The 22,339-nt window shown below is 33.4% G+C and overlaps 2 protein-coding genes across 2 annotated transcripts; both read left to right on the top strand.

Annotated features, from left to right (window-relative positions):
* The first annotated feature begins 5,799 nt into the window (after positions 1–5,799).
* LOC105978099 (putative lysophospholipase BODYGUARD 1) lies at positions 5,800–10,179 on the top strand. Its single transcript, XM_013003517.2, has 4 exons — positions 5,800–6,934; positions 7,010–7,341; positions 8,225–8,424; positions 9,683–10,179. Exons 1-4 carry the CDS (start codon positions 6,265–6,267, stop codon positions 10,005–10,007), a joined length of 1,527 nt encoding a protein of 508 aa, XP_012858971.2. The 5' UTR covers positions 5,800–6,264; the 3' UTR covers positions 10,008–10,179.
* Positions 10,180–20,247: 10,068 nt separating this feature from the next.
* On the top strand, positions 20,248–21,210 carry LOC148772800 (uncharacterized). The gene is made up of 2 exons (XM_088819710.1): positions 20,248–20,411; positions 20,505–21,210. The coding sequence occupies exon 2, from the start codon at positions 20,526–20,528 to the stop codon at positions 20,922–20,924; it is 399 nt and encodes a 132-aa protein (XP_088675836.1). The 5' UTR covers positions 20,248–20,411; positions 20,505–20,525; the 3' UTR covers positions 20,925–21,210.
* Positions 21,211–22,339: the final 1,129 nt, after the last annotated feature.

The following is a 22,339-nucleotide window of genomic DNA, read 5'->3' as shown; positions in this document are numbered from 1 at the left end:
CACAAGGGGAATAATACTGCATGATTGGTATATTGAAGAGGAATGAGGTAAGGATGGAATAACCTATGGAATGGAATATTGTTTGAAAAGGAATGAATATATAATACAATATCCTATGTTTGGCATCATCAATGTATAATGGGATAAAATTTCGTTCTTGCTCAAATTAATCTCATTATTGGTAACTTAGAATAAATGATAGGATTGAAATTTAATATGTTTAAGAGGCCATTACTAATAAGTTCATAGTAGACTACTTATTCATATTTAGGTCCACCCCAAAACTCTTTTTAAAAAAATCAAATAAAGTCCATGGGTGTGTAAATGACTAAAATGCCCCTCACATTTTAATGTACTCCAAGTTCATCCATTTAACTTCAATTTAATCCCAATGTCACTATTTATTTAATTTTAATCCCGAACCCAATTTTGACCGTGGTCGCCGTTAACCCCTCACTGATCTCTGGCGTTAATTTTTATTTTAAATTTCTTTTTCAGCATTTTTTGGCTCAGGTAAAAACAGTAATATGTCTCGAACGTGCTATGTTAATTTTAGTTACATGTAGGATGTTTGTATGGAATACGTCTCGAACGTGTTATGTTAATTATTTGCTTTGGGCGATTAATAAGGTGAAGTTGGTCGATGTCTTTTTTGTTCCAATATCTTAAATTATATTAGTTTTATATTATCACTTTTTTGTTGGATTGTGTTTTGTTGGATGACATTTTAATTTTGAATTCGACCTCTGAGCATCACACGAGTGAGATACTAGTATTGTTATATAACTCTCTAGCACAATAATGTTAACACAGCAAATCACTATGTTACATGATAGAATATTGTGTAATAAATTAATATTATTATGTTGACTGATCAACGAAGACAAACAAAATAAATAACTAAAAGCTAAAAATTAATACTGTTGTGGTTGACAGTAATATTAGTGACGTTGATAGTAATATGACTATCAAACACAGTACTATTACAATACTAGACAGTGATATCACTGTCAACCTCAATAATATTACTGCGTCGACCGGTCAACAAAGCCAACAAAATAACAAAAAAAATAAAAAAGAATTGATGTAATTGATAATAATATTTGTGTGTTTACAGTAATTTTACTGTCAACGGTCAGCGGCCGAAGAAAAAAAAAGTAGAAAAAAAGAATAAAAAAAAAATCTTAAAAAAAAAAAATCAACGCTGCTGGAAACTGTCTTTAACCAACGGTCAGCAACGGTGAAAAAAAAAAGCATAAAGAAAAAAAAGTAATAAAAAAGTCACTGTCAGTCTCCGACGGTGAAAAGAAATTCAGAAAAAAGCTTGAATAAAAGAAGTCAAATAGAATTTTTGTGATCCAAATTGATGAAATTATAATTACATTGTAATTAACAATTAGAAATGGGGTTTACAGGGTTGTGGTTCAAGAATTCATCAAATCAAATTTTGTTAAACATAACATCTAACTATAAAAAATTAACCCACAATTTTCAACAAAAAACAAAATTATATTTAAAGTTTCTAAAAATTATATGGACCGTCAGCAATCTACAATTACAAACATGTGGTGTAAAATATGAATATTGCTAGAGAAAATCATTGCAATTTCCTAACTCGTTTTTAATATGGACAACTAGCAAATAGTCCCATAATAAGGGACATAAATACACTTGGTCAAATAAAAAATAGTTTCGCAAATAAATCTATTCTTATATCTTTTATCTAAAATACCTCTCACATAATATAATTTCATCCATTGTACTATAATTTATCAATATTGCAAATTAACCCCTATTTTAATATTTTTTTAATTTATTTTTGTTTTAGAAAATAATTTTTTTTATGAATTTTATTTTAAGGCTAGATTCCGGCGTTGAACGCGGATCTCCGACATTGATTTAAAAAAAAAAACTTATTTATCTCTAAATTACTGTGTTGACAACATATTTATTGTTTGAGACAGTAATATTGAATGTCAGATCAGTTATATTACTAATATTACAGTCTCAAACAGTAATATTACTAATATTATTGCCCCAAACAGTAATTTTACTGCAGGAGATAGTAATATTACGGTTGGAGACAACTCTTGCAGACCAAGACGACAAAATTAATTAATACATTAATATTATTGTCTGAGACAGTAGTATTATTGTCTTTTACTGCAATATTACTGTCCGAGACAGTAGTATTGCAGGGCAAGATAGTAATATTAATAAAAGTTTATTTTTTTTAAGTTTTCAAAAAAAACAAAAGTCAACGTTAGAGACCGGCGGTCAACAACGGTTGACCTGCCGGAAAAAAAAAATTCAAAAAAAAAATGCAACGTCGAAGACCGGCGGCCAACTGCCGCTGACCAGCGGTGAAGGTCAAAATTGGTTACCCTTATATCTATAACATAAGAAATGAAGTTTTTGAAACACTGCTTTTAACAATTCACTCCAACAACATGTTCTTTATGTTTTACGGAAGTATTATATTTTATTCCACTGTTGCTACGACTATTATTAATAATTTAATTAAAAAAAACCAAAGTATATAAAATAAAAACTATTTTTTTAATATTTATTATTTCAAAAGAAATATTAATAATCTGATGTTGCGTCATATTATTTGCTTAACAAAATGAATTAATTTAGTATTAACTTTTTATTATAATTAATAATACGTTTATAGTTACTGTTTATAGTTTATATAGTCATTTTAAGAGGGAAAAAAAATCAATGTAATGAAATAAATATTTGATAGTAAATATTCATAATTGACACATTTGTATTTTTTAATATTTTGTTGGTTCTTTATATCTTGTTATTAAAAATATAATTACTAAGTCTCTTATTCTATATATACTCTATATATATTTAACGTACAAATTTAAATAGTGTATTATGTTTTGAGTATTCAAATGAGTGAGATTCTAGATGAGGGGTAGATGCATCATTTATATGGTGAAAAATATTTATCGAAAGAAATCAACATTCTTGAACTATGCGAATGGTAAATAATCCCTGAGAATAGCTTATAATGAGAATAGCTTATAAGTTTTGCAAATGAATTATATATCCAACATACTTAAATAGGCTACGCTGGTACAACTCAGGAAAACATATATATCGTCTAATAAGCATGACCTAATCATATTAATTAGCATTAACATAAAAATTAGTAATCTGCCTAATGGGTAATCAGTTGTATAATAATCATGAACTAATCATATTAATTAGCATTAGTATAAAAATTAATAATCTGCTTAATATGGGTAATCAGTTTTCTAATAAGTATGACCTAATCATATTAATTAGCATTAAGGAAAATAGGATTAATAAGACAGAACTCCTCATTAAGAAAAATATTAGAACTAATCCCCCTCCATTTTAATAAGTCAAATCCCCTCTAATTTCACACTATCTAAACTATCCTTATTTTTTACGCATCAAGAATTTATGAGCAATTCTTGGTTCCTTAATTTTTCAAAAAATAAAAAAGTAAATAAACATAAGTTAGCCTGTTGGTAAGCACCTTGCATCCATGACCAAATGGTTATCGGTTCGAAACACCTGAAGAGAAATTGGAGAACAGTAATTATCTTCCTTTTAAAAATAAAAAACACCAACCTTACTGGAAGAAAACCAACAATGGAAGACAAACAAGAAATCGGGGTGCGTTGTTTGAACCATCAAATTTCGATCACTAGTTCCAAAGTTATGCCTCAGATCAGAGAAGTAATATCGCATAAACACACACAAATTTTCATTTTCAGCTGTAAAAATTTGGTACTCAACTATAATTTTCAGATGTTAATTATAAAAATTCGATAGTCAACTATCATTTTTTCACCAGTTAACTATATCGATATCCAGATTAAGATCGAGATTCCGGTATTCTAAATGGAATCCCAACTATTCAAGTTTCGATGAACAAAAAAATAAGATGGGGGAGAAATGGAGAGAAAGAAGGAAGAAGAAAGAAAGTCTCTCTCTCTCTCTCTCTCTCTCTCTCTCTCTCTCTCTCTCTCTCTCTCTCTCTCTCTCTCTCTCTCTCTCTCTCTCTCTCTCTCTCTCTCTCTCTCTCTCTCTCTCTCTACTGCTACTCTACCCCATGGTTAAGGAAGGTGGTTATGGCGATGGAGACGGCGGTAAACGGAGGGTAGTTATTCTCTCTCCACTACTCTACCCCATGGTTGAGGAAGGTGGTTATGGTGATGGAGACGGCGGTAAACGGAGGGTAGTTATGAAGATAAGGAAGCAGGAGGTGGCAATATGGAGGATGCGGCTGGTCGGATGGCGGTGCTTGGGGGTTGAGGGATAGCGCTGGCGGCGCGGTGATGTGGGGGGAAGGAGATGGCGATGGCGGCGGGGTGGGTGGCATTCTTAGCATCGTGGGAGTCGGTGGGCTTGACGTCGCAGATCTAGAATTTGGTGGGGCGGATCTAGGGTTTGATGGGGCAAATTTAAGATTTTTCGATTTGATGGTACAGATGTGTGTGAGTGATTATTGGTGTCTGAAGGCTAGATTTCAAATAAAGAGTTAGGGTTTCAAGAATATGTAACCGCAGATGACTGTAGGAGGATACAAATTACTACAGTTTCGTATGGGTGTCTATAGTAGATACGGCCGAAGAAAATTCATAATACTAAATATTATGTAGAACAAAAAAAGGAAAAAAATAGATTTTCATAATAACGAAAAAATACTAAAATAAATAAATAAGTAAAAACACATGTTCTACATAAAAAAATAATAATAACAAGAATGCTTGATTTAAAATGAAATGTTAAATGCATAATGAAAAATTATAATTACAGTTTAAATATTACTTGGTGGAAATTTCATTTTTTGTTTGTGAAGGATATTTTTGGAATGAAATTTATAATGATGTATAACAAATATTTAGTTGAACTTGTCATTTAGTTCTAATAAGTTTTGTTACCACGGATTTATATTTGAAGTCCCTGAAAATTAATAATTTGCCAAATGGGTAATCACTAATCAGTTATCTCTGATTAATAAGCGATAGTAACGTCTAACAAGGATGTTTTTTATGTCATTTGCTTTTTATTTGTCGGAACCCATTAACCTAATATGTTGCTAGATTAAGAACAATTTTGCTGTTAAACTTAAAACAGAATCATGAAATCAGAGCTTATTAAATAAGAATGGGTGACGACGACGACGGTGTTGAGACTTGAGAGAGGTTGGCTGGCACCTTATGGAAGTCATGTGCCTTCTAAATCTACTAATAATAAATCCAAAATTGTTTTTAATTGTCTACATTCATTATTAATGTTGTTTTGCTACTACCATTGGGTAATCTGAGCGAATATAATGGTTCCACTAGCTTTATCACAATTATACATGCCATTTTTATATTTATAAAAAAAAAGTAGTAAATACATATATTTGTGTTAATTTTACATTGTTTTTTTGAATAAGTAACAACAATTACTCCATCCGTTTCTTTTTTTGAAATATCGTATTAGAAAAAAAAAATCATGTTGAGTACTGATGCTTCGTAATTTCAACGTAGAAAAAGTTTGATTTAATTTGTCAAACTATAGGGTAATGTTAATGATAAATTAACGAAGTGAGAAATATAACGTAAAAATTGACGGTTGGAAAAGCCCTAATACCAAGCAATTAAAGTTGGCTTGTGCATGGAATTTTATTTAAGAAAGAAAGCAAATTGTCACATTTTTTATGGCAAATAGTTTATCGTAAAACTAGCAAGTCATGTAATGACATACGATGATGACAATATATAAACTGTATTGATATATCGTAGAAAGAGAGATTATTGGATGTATGGAAGAAAAGACATATTCATGCATATGTATATGTATGTATGTAGAGAATATGGGTATTTAATTCTTATAATTTTTTTTTCTTGTGCAGTGCAAAAGTGCAAGTGCAGGGGAGGGGGTTCAATTCAACCACCACCAACCCTTTTTCTGCCTTGTCCAGCTAACCGATTTTAATGTCACAATTAATTCATTTATCTCTTACCTGTTTTCATCGATCTCCCTTTCCCCTTTCTCTCTCTCTCTCTCTTCTTTCTCTCTCTTTGATCAATCTTAATTAATTACAAGAAAATCTCTCACATTTTCATACCCCTTTCCAAAAATAAACATCAAGCAGTCAAAAGCATTGCTTAAGGAAAAAAGATACTGAAAACTCCATTCTCCCATTCAATATTATATTATTATATAAAGACAAACCCTCTCATAACTAAATCATAATTATATTAGCCCTTTGTGTTGAGATTAATGAATTTCGTCACTTCTCCCCATTTTTGCTGCCAACCAAACTCCGGTGGTGTTTTTTTCCGGGCAGTTTGTTTTTTCTCACAAAAAAGAATGGCAGTTTATAAAGATCAGATTGTATGTATTCTAACAATGGCAGGGAGATTCCTCAACCATATCTTGAGTTTCTTTGTTTTCACCCTGTTAGATATCCTCGATTTCATTCTCTGCTATTCGTACAAAATCGCCGATTTTTGTGTCGAAGCAGAGTGGAAGCCATGTTATTGTTCTTCGTCGGCAAAAGAAGAAGCACTAATCACCAGCTCATGCAGCGGCGATATCCTAGTTTCCGAGCATGGAGAATATTCCAATAAGAAGAAGATTGTCCGGTTAAGCTGCAGTAATAAAGTACTGCAGCTCGAAGAAATCTCGGACACTCTGTACACGCGCCCTTCTTTCGTGTCTGAGGTGTCCAAATCAACGGCAACCGCCACCAAAATAATCCAACGACGTCCCACGTTCACAGTTAATCCAACAATAGTCGAAATGCTGCAAGGCAAAATAAAGGGACGACAACAGCAAACAAGTACTCTGCCGATTCCGAGGTGGTCGGAGTGCGATTGCGAGACTTGCACCGCATGGACTTGCTCTTCTTCCAAAGAAACGCTCTTCGTCAAAGCTGATGGAGCTAAAGGTACGTAATTAACAAAAAGACAAAATTATACTATATATTATTCAATTAAATAAGATAATTTTGTTCCTGAAGCAGACGATGACGTGAAAGAAGATGTGTTGTTCATACACGGGTTCATTTCGTCGTCGGCATTTTGGACGGAAACAATTTATCCGAACATGTCTGAAGCATGCAAATCAAAGTACAGATTACTTGCGGTTGATCTGCTTGGATTTGGGAGAAGCCCTAAACCAATAGATTCACTCTACACACTGACGGACCATTTGGAGATGATTGAAAAATCTATTATGGATGCATACAAAGTGAAATCATTCCACATAGTCGCGCATTCTCTTGGCTGCATTTTGGCTCTTGCTCTTGCCGTTAAGTATCCCGACTCCGTTAAGTCCTTGACGTTACTTGCACCTGTAAGTAGTTCATGTTTTAGTACTCCCTCCGTTTCGCTTTAACTGTCGTTTTTTAGCTTTGCACAAAAATTAAGAATTGTATTAAATGTGTCTTGATTTTAGGAAAATGTATGCATTTAGACTAAAATGACCTTGACTTATAATTAATAAGAGAGATAAATTAGTTTAAAAAAGAGTAGTGAAAAGAGTAAATAAGGGTATATACTGGAAATTAAGTAATTAATGAAGTGTTGGAAATTTATAGTGACAGATAATATGAAATAGAAAAAATTCTCTAAAGGGACAAATATTATAGAACGGATGGAGTATTAATTAGTTCCGCACCCATTTATGAACAGGGTCCAATTTGTCATTTTACAATCAAGATCTACACTTGGATTTTCGCTCTCTATGAATTTAATTTTCTTGAACTACTAAAAAATGCTACTATGTCTAAAAATGGGTTATTCAATTCTATGCATTATGAATTTAATTCTATTTAACTACTAAAAATGCAGTAATTAGTACTGTTAATATTAATAACACGAGATTTTTTAACGACTTGAAATGACTTAGGGATTTTATTTTTTACAATTCACTCTTTAACAAAATAAAAGTATTCCTCGAACTTTTTTGAAGCCTTTAAAATTATCATTGTTTTTAGAAAATATAAGTCTGGATATAAATTGTATTATTGTGAAAATTAAGAACTAAATTCATAAAGTAATTGGGGACCAGTGAATAATATATTGCATAATTTTGGCATGATAAATTTACCAAGTACAGGAAAAAAAAACAAACATTCATCATTTTGAAAGTGGTACAGAAATTTGGTTTGTTTAGGTAAAAAAGTTTATTAAAAAGAAATAAATAAAGTTTAATAAAAAAAAGAAAAAATGGACAGCCATATTTTCCAGCACCAAGGGGGGAACAAGCGACACAGTATATGATGAGAAGAGTTGCCCCACGGCGCGTGTGGCCACCAATGGCATTTGGCGCGTCAGTAGCTTGCTGGTATGAGCACATCGGCCGGACCCTCTGCTTAGTGATATGCAAGAACCACCGCTTCTGGGAATTTCTCACCAAATTACTCATCAGAAACAGGTCTCTTTTACTCCATTTCTAATTATTAATACTTGTTTTTCAGTAACGTTTTTCGATCTCTTCCAATTATTGCATGACATTTTCTTAATTTTATGTTGGAAAAACTGATAATTGGTTTTAATTAAAAAACAAATAAAATAATATTTTAACGTTTTAGTCGTAAATTATTGTAAACATTGACACCTCAAACAAACAAAAAAGTAATAATTTATTGAATAGACATAATTACTAAAAATATTTTAGTTATTTTATATTTATTTTTAAGATCCATATAAGTGTAACCTTAACAATACTGAAGTTGAAAAGTACCGAGTAATCTAATAATATTATATAATATTATACTGTTCCTTATTATATATCTTTTTTAGGTGTTTTTTTTCCCAAATTATTTATCATTTTAAAGTTTCAATAAAGTATTGATTGTATTTTTATCAATTTTACCCCTTATCATTATTAATTAGTTAATTAAAAAATAACTAATGACAATGGTATTTTAGTATTTACAATGTTATATTTTGTATAATTTACGCATATTTATTGAATATCTTAATATACGCGTAAGCACGAATAACGACATATAATATGGGACAAAGGGAGTATATTGAACATCTATCTTGTTTTTAGCTAGTATATTTGATATTGGACCCGATATATTTAAGATAGTGGTGAGTGCAAAAATCTTAGCAAGTATTTGTTACATGTAGCCTTAATTTTTTGGGGATTCGAGTATATCGTCCTCTAAAAATTTTGTTACGATTTTTTTTTCGACAAAACCAGAAAATAAGGGTACGTATGACTTGGTGGAATATATATATACCATGAATTCTGGTATGTGTCCTAGTTTTGATGGAAAAAGCGGTAGAAATAAATAATGAAATTTTATCACACTTAATTAGCTTGTTTAATTAATTAATTAATGGTGTAACTGCTGCATCTACTCTATAAAGTTGTTGAAAGTAACATTAATTGTTCTTTTTACAGTTTATTCTTTTTGAAATATATAACGTTATAACATTCATTAATCACTGAAAACTACGTTTGCACCTATTATTTTGGCTATGATATAATACCACATTATTATTAGTAGGACCCACAATATAACCCAATGTTGGAAATTATTCATTTATTGCTTTGCTTTATAAAGTGATCAAATATAGTTGGAGTCTTTATTGTTTTCAGTAAATCTATTTTACAATCTTAAATTCACTGATTTTTGTTGAAAGAATAATATTCATTTTACATTTAATTTTGGATATAGGATGAGAACATATTTGATGGAGGGTTTTTTCCAACACACGCACAACTCTGCGTGGCATACACTGCACAATATAATATGTGGGACAGCTGCAAAAATGGAAGAGTATTTGGAGGAGTTGAAGAATAGATCCAAGTGTGACGTCACCATATTTCATGGGGAAGATGATGAACTAATCCCTGTTGAATGCAGTTACAATATGCAGTCAAAAATTCCTAGAGCAAAAGTTAAGGTTGTCCAGAACAAAGATCACATTACTATTGTTGTCGGACGGAAGGAGGCTTTCGCTCGGGAGCTTGAGGCTATTTGGGACAATGCTAGTGGCTAATTGATCGACTACGCGTTGTATATCCGATCCCATAATCATATAAATAAATGTTAATCAATAGCATTCCTCTCTCAAAAAAAAAAAAAAGAAAAAAAAAACTCTATGAAAATCAAGATTAGGGTACATGAAAAAATTTGAGTATTAATTAATATTTGCATCTTCTTCTTTAAAATTTCTTTAATTTGTTTGTTTTGTTAGCTAGGAGTTGTTCAAATATATATCATCAACTATATATTGTTAATGTTGAGGTGTTAAAAGTATTTATTTCTGAAACTACATCCATCATGGGAAGTTGTGAAAATTACACAAGTAATGAATATATATACTCCTATAGCAGTTTACAATATAAGTTAAAAACTTTTTTACCATGCATGCACCTTTCTTCCATTAATAATATTATTTGTGCAATGACTTGACATAAAACTACACGATACTTATTATCTCTTATTATTGTCTGGTCAAATGAAGTTGCAGCAGGTACAGTAATTATTTCTTTGGTTTGACTAGGTACAGTACTACTTATAATTCTTTCAACTACAATGGCAACACACCTCTGCCAAATTGCAATAAATAATAAATATTTGTCATGTTAAAAGTACTGCATTTCATGTCAGCCTCAACAATTGGGCTTCTCTCTGTTGGATCGATTTAATAATATAGATCAAAAACACGCAGCGGAATAACTTAAAATAGAGAGGAGGAGTAGTGGAGAGGAGATAAAATTATGTTACTCACTCAATCAACACGAATATATAAACTCACTCAAGAACTCTCTTTTGATTCTCTCTAAAATACTTCTTCTTGTTTTTTGAGTTGTTACAAATGAAAAACTACATAGACTATTTATAGGATTTTCCTAGCATGTATCTAAACAAATACATGAACACATAATTAATAATATTCTTCCTCCATAGCATTATACATGAATCTCTCCAAAAGACACATTCATGTATTCTTCCACATTCATGAATTCTAGAACCTTTAATACTTTGAACTTGATTAATGAATCTAGCTTATTCATTTCCAACACGCCCCCCTAAGCTTGATTCACGCATTCCAAGTTGACTCCTCAACTTCTCGAACGATTCTCTCTTGAGGGGTTTCGTGAAGATATCGGCAATTTGATCTTCGGACTTCACGAACTTCACTTGAACTTCTTTCTTTGCAATGCACTCTCGGATGAAATGATATCGAGTATCAATGTGTTTGCTTCGATCATGAAACACTGGATTTTTCGCTAGTGCAATCGCTGATTTGTTATCGACAAAAACTTGTGTCGAATCTTCTTGAGCAAAATTGAGCTCCTTTAATAAGCTCCTTAGCCATATTGCATGACATACACTCGATGTCGCTGCCACATATTCAGCTTCACAAGTTGATAGAGTAACTATTGGTTGCTTCTTCGATACCCAAGTGAATGCTGAATCTCCAAAGTAGAATACAAAACCACTTGTACTCTTTCGATCATCGGGATCTCCGGCCCAATCGCTGTCGCTATATCCGGCTAGCTTCAAATCTCCATTTGTTGGGTAGAACATACCCAAATTAGTAGTTCTTTTGATGTAGCGGAGTATCCTCTTTGCTACTTTGAAATGGTAGTCCTTTGGATCTTCCATGTATCGGCTAACAAGACCTACTGCAAATAGAATATCGGGTCTTGTGCATGTAAGATACCTCAAACTTCCAACCAAGCTTTTGAATAAGGTTGGATCAACGGGCTCTCCTTCAACGTGTTTCGACAATTTGTCTCCAATGTCAATTGGAGTGCTAATTTCCTTGCATTTCTCCATTTTGAATTTCTTTAGCACATCTTTTGCATAGCCTTCTTGTGAGATGAAAATGCCATCATCTTGTTGCTTCACTTCAATGCCAAGATAATAAGACATCAACCCAATGTCTGTCATTTCGAACTCCTTGGCCATCTCCTTTTTGAACTCATCAAACAATTTCACATTGTTCCCTGTAAATATTAAATCATCAACATACAAGCATACAATTAGCATATCACCTTTATCGACCTTCATATATAGCGCATGCTCATGTGGGCATTTTTTGAATCCCTTTTCCAAAAAATATTGATCAATGCGGCTGTTCCACGCCCTTGGTGCTTGCTTTAACCCATAAAGTGCTTTTTTCAATTTTAGCACTTTATTTTCTTGACCACGAACCAAGTAACCTTCGGGTTGGTCAACGTACACCTCTTCTTCAAGCACTCCATTTAAAAATGCCGATTTCACATCCATTTGATAGATGTTCCACTTCTTTTGAGCTGCTAATGAGATTAGCAATCTAATGGTCTCCAATCGGGCAACGGGAGCAAAGACTTCGTCATAGTCAATTCCCGCCTTTTGCTTGTACCCTTTGACAACAAGCCTCGCCTTGTATCTTTCCACCTCGCCTTTTGAATTCTTTTTCACCTTGTAAACCCATTTGACTCCGATAGGTTTATGCCCCGATGGTAAGGAAGTGAGTTCCCAAGTATCATTCTTCTTGATAGCTTCAATCTCTTCATTCATGGCCTTTCTCCACTTCTTGATTTTTGATGCCTCCTCAAAATTGATAGGCTCCGTATCAACAAACAAACAGAATAAGTTTGAATTCTGATTGAGTTGATCATAAATCTCATGTAGAGGCCTTGTCTTTCGAGGTCCTTCACTACTCGAACTTTCACCCTCGGAAGAAGATGCAGGTGATGATGGTGGAGTTACTTCATCTACGGGCTCCTCTTCAACTTCCTTAAGTTGCTGCCTCAAACGGGTAGAATGTGTAATGCTCCTTTTCTTGAGCATTCCAATCCCACGAACTCTTCTCATCGAACACAACGTCTCGACTGATTTTACTCTTCTTCTCAACAGGATCATACAACTTGTATCCTTTCGCAGCTTGATCATAGCCCACAAAAATATACTTTTGGCTTTTGTCGTCAAGTTTCTTTCGTTGTTGGTCCGGAACATGCATATGGGCAATACTCCCAAACACTCTCAAATGTGCTATGCTAGGCTTGAATCCACTCCAAGCCTCTTGTGGTGTTTTCTCAAAAACACTCCTCGTCGAACTCCGATTTGATAGATAAACAGCACAATCAACGGCTTCTGCCCAAAACTCCTTCGGCAATTGTTTGGACTTCAACATGCATCGAACCATGTTCATAATGGATCGATTCTTCCTCTCTGCGACACCGTTTTGCTGGGGTGAGTAGGCAACAGTGAGAGGTCTACGAATACCGTGCTAATCACAAAACTTCTTGAACTCACTTGAAGTGAATTCACCTCCACGGTCGGATCTCATCGCCTTAATGTGATAGCCGCTTTGCTTCTCGACAAGAGCTTTGAACCTTTTGAAGGTTGAGAATGCCTCCGATTTTTGCTTCAAAAAATAAACCCATGTTTTTCGACTGTAATCATCAATGAAAGTCAGAAAATAGCGATTCTCCCCTAGTGATGTAGGTTCAATCGGACCGCATATATCCGTATGGATCAGCTCCAACGGTTGCGTTGCTCTTGACAAAGACTCCTTTGGAAAACTTAGTCGAGATTGTTTTCCGGCAATACATCCTTGACATACTTGATCGGGATGATCAATTGATGGTAGTCCCTTCACCACCGTCTTCTTTGACATCATCTTTAGTCCACCAAAGTTGATATGGCCTAGCCTCAAATGCCATAGCCAAGATGGATCCTCGTAACACGCCTTTAAGCACTTCGCCATATCGTGATAGATATTCAATAAGAACATCCGATTGCTTGTCATTGGAATAGTAGCTATCAACGTACCTTGGCTATTCTTTAAGTATAGGTTACGACCCTTCATATGGACGTCGTATCCTTTCTCTAGCAGCTGGCCAATACTTAGGATGTTTGTCTTCATTCCCGGCACATAGTAAACATTCTCGATGAATTGGTGTGCTCCACTTTTCAATTTGAAGAGTATTCTCCCTTTACCTTTGATGGTAATCTTCGACATATCTCCAAATGAGATACTTCCCGTCACGGTCTCATCGATCTCTACGAACATGTGTTTGTTCCCGCACATGTGGTTGCTCGCTCCCGAATCAAGGTACCACGAGCAATCTTTCTCCTCCGTCGATTCTTTACACGCCATTAGGGATAGCTCGGCAACTTGTTTTTCCGTCGCTTCAACGTAATGAGTCTTTTCATCATTTGACTCATTTCGACACTCCCAAGCATAGTGTCCGTATTTGTGACAATTGTAACATTCAACATCTTTCTTGTCTTGACGCCGATTGAATCCTCCTCGTCCACGACCTCTTGTTGGTCTATTCTCTTGCTTCGTATCATCATTGCCGTACGAGGATTGTCCTTCACGACCTCTTCCATGACCACGACCGCGTCCACGACCACGGCCTCTACCTCTGCCACGAAATCGAGCACCATCATATTTCGGTTGGTCGGCAAGGTTCGTCTTTGCTTGAAGGGCTTGTTCAACTTCGGGCCCTTTGTTTCGCCTCTTGATCTTCTCCTCATGGACTTGTAACTTGCCCAATACCTCGTTCACTTTAAGACTCTCAACGTCGTTTGACTCTTCAATTGCCACGACAATATAGTCGAACTTAGGATCAAGGGATCGAAGTATTTTTTCGACCACTCTTCTCTCTTCCATTGTTTCACCATTTCTTTCAAGTTGGTTGACGATCGAAACCACCCTTGAGACGTAGTCGGAAACATCTTCGGAGTCTTTCATCTTCAATGACTCGAACTCTCCACAAAGTGATTGGAGTCGTACCTTCTTCACCTTATCAATGCCTTTGAAAGCATCGCTAAGAATATCCCATGCTTGCTTCGCCGTAGTAGCTTGAGAAATTTTCTCAAAGTTACTATCATCTACACCGAGTTGGATGATGGATAGCGCTCTTTGATCTTTCACCTTGGCTTCTTTGGATGTCTTCCTTTGGGCTTGGCTTAATGAAGCCAAATTCTCCGGTTCAATATACTCTTCTTCAACGGCTTCCCAAACGTCTTGTCCACCAAGGAAAGTTTTCATTTGTATGCTCCATCGATCATAGTTCTCTTTTGCAAGCTTTTGAAATGGGAAAGCTCCATTTGTGGTTGCCATCGATCTTTTCTATTAAGACGTGGCTCTGATGCCACTTTGTTGGATCGATTTAATAATATAGATCGAAAACACGCAGCGGAATAACTTAAAATAGAGAGGAGGAGTAGTGGAGAGGAGATAAAATTATGTTACTCACTCAATCAACACGAATATATAAACTCACTCAAGAACTCTCTTTTGATTCTCTCTAAAATACTTCTTCTTGTTTTTTGACTTGCTACAAATGAAAAACTACATAGACTATTTATAGGATTTTCCTAGCATGTATCTAAACAAATACATGAACACATAATTAATAATATTCTTCCTCCATAGCATTATACATGAATCTCTCCAAAAGACACATTCATGTATTCTTCCACATTCATGAATTCTAGAACCTTTAATACTTTGAACTTGATTAATGAATCTAGCTTATTCATTTCCAACACTCTCAACCTCCTAATATAATGCACACATTTTTTGTATTGGTGGTAAATTTATCAGCCTTAAGAAATTATGCAGCTACAGATATATTAATTCGAATTCAACAAACATGAAAACATGACCACCGTACCGAAAAGAACAATAAAACTGATGAGTGATATATGATGTAAACAAACTCTATTCCAATATTATTTTAGACCCGCAAGCACCACGTGTATTGCATGTGATAACATATGATTTTACTTATTATATAAATTTGACATTAAATTTAGATATAAGATTTAAAAATAAATAAAAATTAAATAAAATCAAGAAAGTACAACAAATAATATAATGTTCTGATTATGCATCTATAAACGATGAAATACATTTGTTTTAAAAACTGAAATGAATAGGAATGTAAAAAGAAGAACCAAATAACTAAAATATATTTTGATATATTCGTTCATACATGCTCACATTATTTTGTTCTTTGATTTTGTTGTGACAATTGAAACAATTTTCAATTTAATGCGTTTTTCTACGTTTTCTTTTAAACTATTGAGTTTGTTTTTTTTTTTTTTTCATTACTTATGTAATGGTCTCCTTGTTCAAAATAAAAAAAACACTTGAAATTTGAATATTAATTAATCTTATCTATTATTATGTTTAGGTTCCATTACAAATAGGGGTTTTTTTGTGCATAGTCTCTCATAAACCATTTTTATTATTGTAGGTTCAGGGCTATATCTCTTTCGATAATAATTTTATTCCTTAGGTATATACTAGCATCCCCCCCCCCCCCCCCCCCCCCCCCCCCCTTGCGATGCACGGGATATTATTTAAATAGTGAAAACAAATAATCAATTTAATACACAATAAGAAAATATAGTACACTAATATAATAAAATTTAATAATGTAGTATTATTCATATTGAATTTCTAGTTTTATCTCTTAAGATTTGAGATATATTGATGAAAATTAGGAGACCAATAATTGTTGAAAATTATAATTAATAAATTAGTACAAGAAAAAATATTAAAAATAAATAATTAAATTAGTAGCAATAAGGTAGGATTCTTCATGGATTAGTTTTAATTTTGATAATTGTTAAAAATTATAGTTAGAAATTAGTAGAGAAAAAATATTAAAAATAAATAATTACAGAAATACCATTAGGGTTTTTAGGGTTGTCCATCGTTTCTTTCTTTTATATATAAGATTATAAATAAAGGAAAAAATAATTTATATGACAATTAATTACCCCAAACCATTTACACATAATTCTTAATTGTAACCCCAATTTAATCAATTTTGACCATAAAAATCCAATTTTGACTTTTAAAAAAACAATTCAGAATATCTTTTTGCTTCCGAACTCCGGCGTTGACTCTTCGATTTTTTTTTTAGTCTGTTTTTTCTGCCGCTGGTCTCTGGCGTTGACTTTTTTTAATTGTTTTTTTTTTACGCCAGTCTCTAAACGTTGACCGTAATTGTGCTGTCATTAATAGTAATTATATTGTCACTGACAGTAAATTAACGTAATTATACTATCTTTTACAGTACATTAACGCAATTGTAATGTCGTTGACAGTACATTTACGTAATTGTACTGTCGTTGACAGTACAATTAGAGTCAACGACAATATAATGGTTATTTTTTTTTCATTTTGTTTGATTTTTTGACAAGTCTACGTAATTATATTACTGTCGTTGACAGTAAAATAAGTGTAAATACAATAATATTACTGTCAACCACATCAATATTTTTTTTTGTTTTGTTTAAGTTATTGACGGAATAACATAATAATATTATTTTCTATTATTGTAATATTACTGTATGCACAACAATATTACTGTGGTTGAACGGTCAACATATTATATTACTCTATTACACAATAATAATGATTTTTGTTGTGTTAATATTACTGTGCTAGAGATTAATATAGTAATATTACAGTAACAATTATTGTGTGGACTTTTTTGTAAAAACAAATTTTGTCTGGACCCCTTTATGAGTAAGTATCCATTGATGGACTTATTAGCTTATTCCGAAGTGGTGGTGACTATGGCGTACATCCCTATTATTAGGGCTGGGACTGAGTTGGTTTTTATCCTCCAATTGACCCATTACCGACCATATGTTTAACCGGATAATCTATTTTTAACCGACCCATTGGATCGGGTCGAAAATTTCAACCAGCCCATCTATAATGGTTCGATTGGTGGTTTCCAATATTATCAAAAGTTTGTTGACCGATAATTATCGGACATCCAAAAATATAAAATAAAGGCCAGGTTTTCTTAAGTGGTTATTGAAATTATCAAAATAATTAGTATTTTAAATTTTAAAAACAATTAACAAAGACAAAAAAATTGACCTAAATCTTCCACCTGTTTTTTTATGCCCAAGCCTAAACAAAAATCCCACAAAACTCAACTAAATTTCTTGTGCATGTTTGAAATTACTTTGAATTTCCTAATTATATTTTTTCGTTAAATTGTTATTAATTATTTTGAACTGATAAATGATGATCGCACTGTGGCATTACGCAGAATCTGGATATTTTTACTCCAAAACATGAATTTTTTTAAGTGAATTGGGTTGCGAGTATAAACCATCAACCGAGCCATTACGGAACCAAATCTTTGGTTGTCAGCCATCAACCGACCCACAAAGGTTGGGTCGGCAACGGTTTTCAATTTTGAGCTGAAATGGTTTGACAAATGAGTCAGTTTTTACGGTGGTAATCGACCGACCCAACTCAGTCTCAGCCCTACCTATTATTATCCAAAATTGGCGGTAGAGGGAGGCGATGGCGTTGGTGATCATGGTTATGGAGGGGATGGTTATGGTAGTAGATGGCCATTGGAGACGGTGGCCGGTGTGATGTTAGATTGACGGTGGGATGCGGTTGCAACAACCTAGAGTTTTTTTACGGCAACAAGGTTTTGGTGGCCGCTAGAATTTGGTGGATAGGAGTTGACGGTGGCTGTGAGTTGTTAGCTACTAGGGTTTTGGCGACGACTAAAAGTTTTTTCTGCTAGAATTTGGAATATAGTACGCTGTAGTAAACCATAGTACATCGTAGTATATCTTAATACCCGATAGTATACCATAGACTATAAGGGCTCTTTTGCTTTGAATGAAAAGGGAGGATTGACTAAATAGTCCCACATAATCAGTAGTTAGGTTTATAGGATGTAGGCCCGTCACTGATTAACGGCCCGGGTTACAATCCTCGAATTCAAGGACAATTCCATCCCACCTCCTACCCTGCGATTATGTAGTCCCGTTTTTTTGTGTGATTCATCCCAATGTGAAATTTCGACTTTGTCCTCATCAATTATTTGAAATTACAAAGAAAACCAGGTATTAATAGGACTTTTTTTTCCCCAAATCCAATCTTCTGCCCTAATCGTCATCTGCAAAATTTCTCCGCCATCCCCTAAATAAAAAAGAGCTCCATTATTTGTACTCGTTCATCGTTGAAGCTGTATACGCGGCCCCAACATCTTTCGTTCGCTCAAGCTTCTCACTTAGGGCGTTCTTGTCGCCGGTCAGTGAGGAGGATGTGGTTGACGGTAAAAACAAATTCTAGCGTAACTACTGCAAAGGTGGGTCATTCAACCTTATATCTATATAGTGGTGTATAAATGGGTCATTATTGTGTGTGAAATGGTGAATAGATTTGGCTTATATGCCTTCTGATAGTGAACTAGCTGTCTAGCAATTTTATATTCTACAACATTGTTGTGTGTTGCTGGATTTTTTTTAATAAACAATCGTAATAATTTGGTTTATGTGTTATAATTGCACATTGGACCAACAATTACTTATTAATACTTAATAGTGGGTCAACATAATTTAGTAGTTGCAGTTTGGTACCACATAATTTTCTCCACTCTTTCTTCCTTCTCTTTGTTTAATTGACTGTTGTTATTTATGGGTCATGTTCAGCTGCTCGTAATCGAGGACGGAGTCCCTCGCAGTTCATTGTGTTTTTTGGATGTACTAGTTCGGCGGTCGTTGGTCGAAGACGGAGCTGTGGGTTTCAGTGTGAAGCAGTTATTGTGTATCATAATCCTCTAAGGTACGATTCTCCGAAGTCAGTTATATATGTTTTTCGATTTTGGATCTACGTTGTTGTGTGACTTGTGGGATGCAGTGTTTTTTTCCCCTTCTTGTGTGTGTTATATTTGTAATGGTGTTGTATTGTTTTTTCTCTTTTTCTGGTTTTACTCATGTCAATTTTCAGTCCATTTTTTCAATTTTGTTAATGCTGTTAATTAGTTTTTGTTTGCAATGTGAACGTAATCTCGTTTAATGTCGCATGTAATATAATTAATTCAATCTTCTAAGTATGTGTTTACTGCCTTTAATTCCACATTTAAATTTGATTTTTTTTACAACAACAATAATTGAGTTGTTTAGTTTCTCTGATTTTTTGGCACTATGTGAAATTTTTTTTCCTTTACCAGTAGGTATCAATTATTTACAGTAGATAGTCATTTGTTTTCTTCTAAAGATAACATTTCAATATTTTTTAAAACAAATTCAAACATACAGCTTTCCAATCTATGGAAGACAATACGGAAAACGAGGAAGCCATAGTAGTTCTAGTTACTCACATATCTGAGCAAATGAAATCGTTGATGTCAATGTACGCTGTATTTGTACAATTAATTACACGTAGCCGCCGTAAGAAACCTCACGGTGGTGTTAGACATTATAGTTTGAAACTTAAAATACCCGAACTTATGGTCGGGTTTTCACAAACGAGGAGATTAAGCGTCGCACTCAAATAATACGTAATCGGTATCGAGCTTTCGTTGATTTTCTACACTTGCCGGGAGACTCGTACAACCGAAGAACCAACCGGGTGACCGTTGAGACATTGTTCGATGATCCCCTCAGTCACCGGGTACAATTTAAATTATATTTATATAACAACGCTTTGGATGAAATAAGTATTTAATAATCCATATTTTTACTATTTATATTGTTTGTAATGCAGAAGAAACCTCGAAAACAACTCATGAACAACTATTTTCGGGCAAATGGTTTTCCGTACTTCGACACTTGCGAGCTCATATTTGATGAGAAGGAAGCCGGCCCAATTGATTTCGGTGGAGGACAAGGAAACCATGTCTTAGATCCTATACTCGTTGATGCGGGGTACTTGTCTGATGATACTTCCACCGACGAGTCGTATAATGATGAGCAATTTGCGTACGATAATTTCATGGCCAATCAGTTCCCCAATGAGAACCCTTGGGAAGTTGATTGGGACGCGGCCGCGGCTCGGTGGGACGCTCCTAACGAACCTAATGATGTTGTTGTCGGGGATGATGGCGTTCCCAATGAAAATGATGGGGAGCCGGAGGAGGGTGCTGCCCTGGGGTCCGACGCAGAATCGGATATCACCCAAGTTTGAGTATCTATGTCTGTTGTGTTGTTAGCCGAAGTTTGAGTTGGGTTATGGGAAATTACTGTTTAAGACCTATGTAATCTATGTTTCATTATTGTCTATGTTGTTCATGTTTTTATGTGGTTTTCGAGTTTCATTTTGTGAGTTGTAGTGGGTCCTAATTATTATCAAGTATGGTAATAGATGTGGTAATTTTGCTTGTTTTTCAAACCATTGGGATTGAAATGTACCACTATTAGTTATTGACTTTAAGTTAATATGCAATTGTCTGCCTGCAACTTTTTTTGCCACAGTTCATATACTATATGCATGTAATGTTTGGAATGATGATCTGCATGACTATGTTATGGTCTATTACTGACCTTGTATTAAACATAAGATAATAATAAACATAGTAATAACTGATTGAATCAACAATAATCAAAATAATAAAAACAACATTCTGAGTTTTGTATTAATAATAATAAAAATAGAAGTGATAATAATAATGTTGATACAATAATTATTATTATAATAATGGTAACAATAATAATAATAATAAAAAACGTAACATTAACATTAATAATAATAATAATAATAATAATAATAATAATAATAATAATAATAATAATAATAATAATAATAATAATAATAATAATAATAATAATAATAATAATAATAAATAGCCTAACAAAAAATATAATGAACAAATATGGGTATTATCGTATTTTCACAACAAAAGCAAGGTAATGGCATGTATGAACTACCATTAATATAGAAATCCTAACATGGGATTGGTAGAATTAAAAACTTATCCAGAGACACAATCCAAGAAACATAATGGCATATTGATAGCTTTTAACTTAATCCCAACAGTGTAATCTATGTTTATCAATCATGGGTTGTTTAATCCTATCAACAAAAGCAAAAGGCCCCTAATAGTATACCACGTACTATTATAATATTGACAACAAATAAAATAAAGAATATGCAAATTGAATTAAAAAAAACGAAAAACATGTTTTTTTTTTAATTTTCAATAATATGTAGAAAAAAAGAAGGGAAAATAATTTTTTTTTATAAGTGTAAAAATGTTAATATGAAGAAAGACAAATGTGTTTTCATTTAAAAAGAAAACTTTTTTTTTAAATATTGGATGGAAAAATGAAAATACTAAATGCAGACTGAAAAATGATAAATGTAATTTGAATTTTACTTAATGCAAATTTTGAATTTGTGAGTAGATGGAGAATTTTGGAAGAAATTTATAAATAATGTGTAGTAAATGTTTAGTTTAGCTTGCCATTTAATTCTAATAAGTTTTGTCAATAGAGATCTATATCTTAAGTCCCCAAATTAATAATCTGCCTACTGGGTAATCAGTTATATGTAATTAATAAGCGATAGTAACGTCTAACAAGGATGGTTTTTTATGTCATTTT

This window comes from Erythranthe guttata, chromosome 1 (assembly GCF_056151865.1).
Source record: "Erythranthe guttata isolate IM_541 chromosome 1, IM_541, whole genome shotgun sequence".
NCBI classification, from domain to species: domain Eukaryota; kingdom Viridiplantae; phylum Streptophyta; class Magnoliopsida; order Lamiales; family Phrymaceae; genus Erythranthe; species Erythranthe guttata.
The sequence above is the reverse complement of the archived record's forward strand: the minus strand, read 5'-3'. Positions and strand labels throughout refer to the sequence as shown.

What these genes read in the sequence shown, in the direction of transcription:
- LOC148772800 (XM_088819710.1), top strand. Translation starts at nt 20,526, where the DNA reads ATGAACAACTATTTTCGGGCAAATGGTTTTCCGTACTTCGACACTTGC.
- LOC105978099 (XM_013003517.2), top strand. Translation starts at nt 6,265, where the DNA reads ATGAATTTCGTCACTTCTCCCCATTTTTGCTGCCAACCAAACTCCGGT. An exon ending in CCTTGACGTTACTTGCACCT is followed by an intron (nt 7,342 to 8,224) that starts GTAAGTAGTTCA and finishes AAAAATGGACAG; the next exon opens with CCATATTTTCCAGCACCAAG. An exon ending in AAATTACTCATCAGAAACAG is followed by an intron (nt 8,425 to 9,682) that starts GTCTCTTTTACT and finishes TTTTGGATATAG; the next exon opens with GATGAGAACATATTTGATGG.